General features: G+C 43.6%; 1 protein-coding gene across 1 annotated transcript; it reads right to left on the bottom strand.

Annotated features, from left to right (window-relative positions):
* Positions 1-491: 491 nt before the first annotated feature.
* Positions 492-1,556, bottom strand: LOC108803976. Its single transcript, XM_018575753.1, has one exon. It carries the CDS (start codon positions 1,554-1,556, stop codon positions 492-494), a length of 1,065 nt encoding a protein of 354 aa, XP_018431255.1.
* Between the last annotated feature and the right edge of the window lie 247 nt (positions 1,557-1,803).

Raw genomic sequence — 1,803 nt, 5'->3', positions numbered from 1 at the left:
CCAATAGACTTTTAATTGTGTTTGCATCTGAGTTTTAAGAATGATGCAACAATCTCCCGTTCATGAAATGAACTGGGAAAGATTCCCTCATCGCTACTTTACAGGTTCTCATTAGAAGGATCACATGCTCATAATTGTCTATTCATATTGAGTCTTCACATGGTTCCTGTTCACAAGCTCCTCACCTAGGACAAGGTTCTTCTCAGCAACATTTCCCAACATAAGAGCTCATTGATCAATGTTCAGTTCTGAATCGTGTCCACACAGAATTCCAGTTCTCCTTCTACATTTCAGGATAGATAGTTGGAGCTATTACTGAGGGAAAAGTCTCTGAATCACCTTATTTACATTTGGCACTAAGGACACATTGTGTCTCCTCAGTATATTATCTGGAATGAGGTCCTCTGTGGGGATGTCTCTACTCCGTTTGTGTGTACAATGGAAGGTGATGGCCATGTCTTGTGCTATATTCTTCGATTCTCCTCTGTATTTCAGATGGAGGTCTGAAATACGTCTCTGGGGTTCACAATCATTTTGCGGCCATTCCAGAATTTCCATTTTATAGGTTCTCTGACAGAATGATGGAGAATATTGACCCCGGGAACATGAGGCCACAGGTCAAATCCAGAGACCTTTACTGAAGTGGGAAAGACGTGATTCTCAAAGCGGAAGACACTTGTATCTGGGTGTTTATCCTGAAGACTCTCCATCAGTGATGACCAGTCCCAGTCCTTGACCGGAAGAATAATTTCATCAATGTCATTGAGGAGAACAAATTTACTTGTGTACATGTTCCTGTATAGACAATCATTTAAGGCTGCAGTTTGCCCAAAATAACCAATCTCGGCGCTGAGTCCTTTGGAATACTGCCATTCTTTAGATGTCTGAAGATGGCGGTCTATTGGCCATGGCACAACCTCCAGAGTTCCTTCATCAATGTAATGACGTAACACCTTATCTACATCCCGGGAACAGCTGGTGTTATACATGGTGACTCTAGAGGCCCCCAGAATCTTGTACATCTCAATGTGCTGGACCATCTGGAGGACATTGTCGTAGTTTCCATACAAAGTAGAAATACAGACGGTGAAATTGTTAGAGATCGGCTGTGGTGGACGGTTCCTGACTTCAAACAGGAGGTTCTGATTTATGTTTGTGGATTTAGAAAAAGACATATAAGTGTAATCACACCCAGAAGGTTCTGCACATAGGAGATCCGCTGTTCTATACGGGAACCCAAATGAATCTCTGTGAAGATCTATTTCTGCCCGGGTGAAGACAATCTCATCGGCGGAACAATGGAAGAAACAATAGAGCTTGGTCACAGATTCATGGATGATGGCGATGACCCGAACTGACCGGCCAAGTCTAGGCTCATAATACGGAGCGATGATGAATGTTCGATGATCCAGAGCAGTGATGGTGTCTGTGGCAATGGAAGGATTCTGTATTCTCATCTTCAGACGTCCAGATTCTACATCGTAAGAGTAAAACATGACGGCAACGCACACAAATATGGACAGCGCACAGAACATGTATCTAGTATACGTCCGCATTCTGCGCCAATCAGGTGATCACAACTGCAAGAAGATGAGAAAGAGAGAACGGCATAAAATAAGTTCAAATCTGTAACTCTGATCTAGAATTAAGGGAAAACAGCAACATATACCGCAGCGTAGTACAGAGAACACTGAGCCAGTCACATCAGTCTCTGTACAGAGGAGCTTACACTCTAATGTCCCCTCCCCCACAGTCACATCAGTCTCTGTACAGAGGAGCTTACACTCTAGTGTCCCCTCCCCC

The sequence above is a fragment of the Nanorana parkeri genome, unplaced genomic scaffold, assembly GCF_000935625.1.
Source record: "Nanorana parkeri isolate BGI_ZX_2015 unplaced genomic scaffold, ASM93562v1 scaffold4652, whole genome shotgun sequence".
Lineage (NCBI taxonomy): Eukaryota > Metazoa > Chordata > Amphibia > Anura > Dicroglossidae > Nanorana > Nanorana parkeri.
The sequence above is the reverse complement of the archived record's forward strand: the minus strand, read 5'-3'. Positions and strand labels throughout refer to the sequence as shown.

Coding starts and splice junctions, on each gene's coding strand:
- LOC108803976 (XM_018575753.1), bottom strand. CDS start 1,556: ATGCGGACGTATACTAGATACATGTTCTGTGCGCTGTCCATATTTGTG.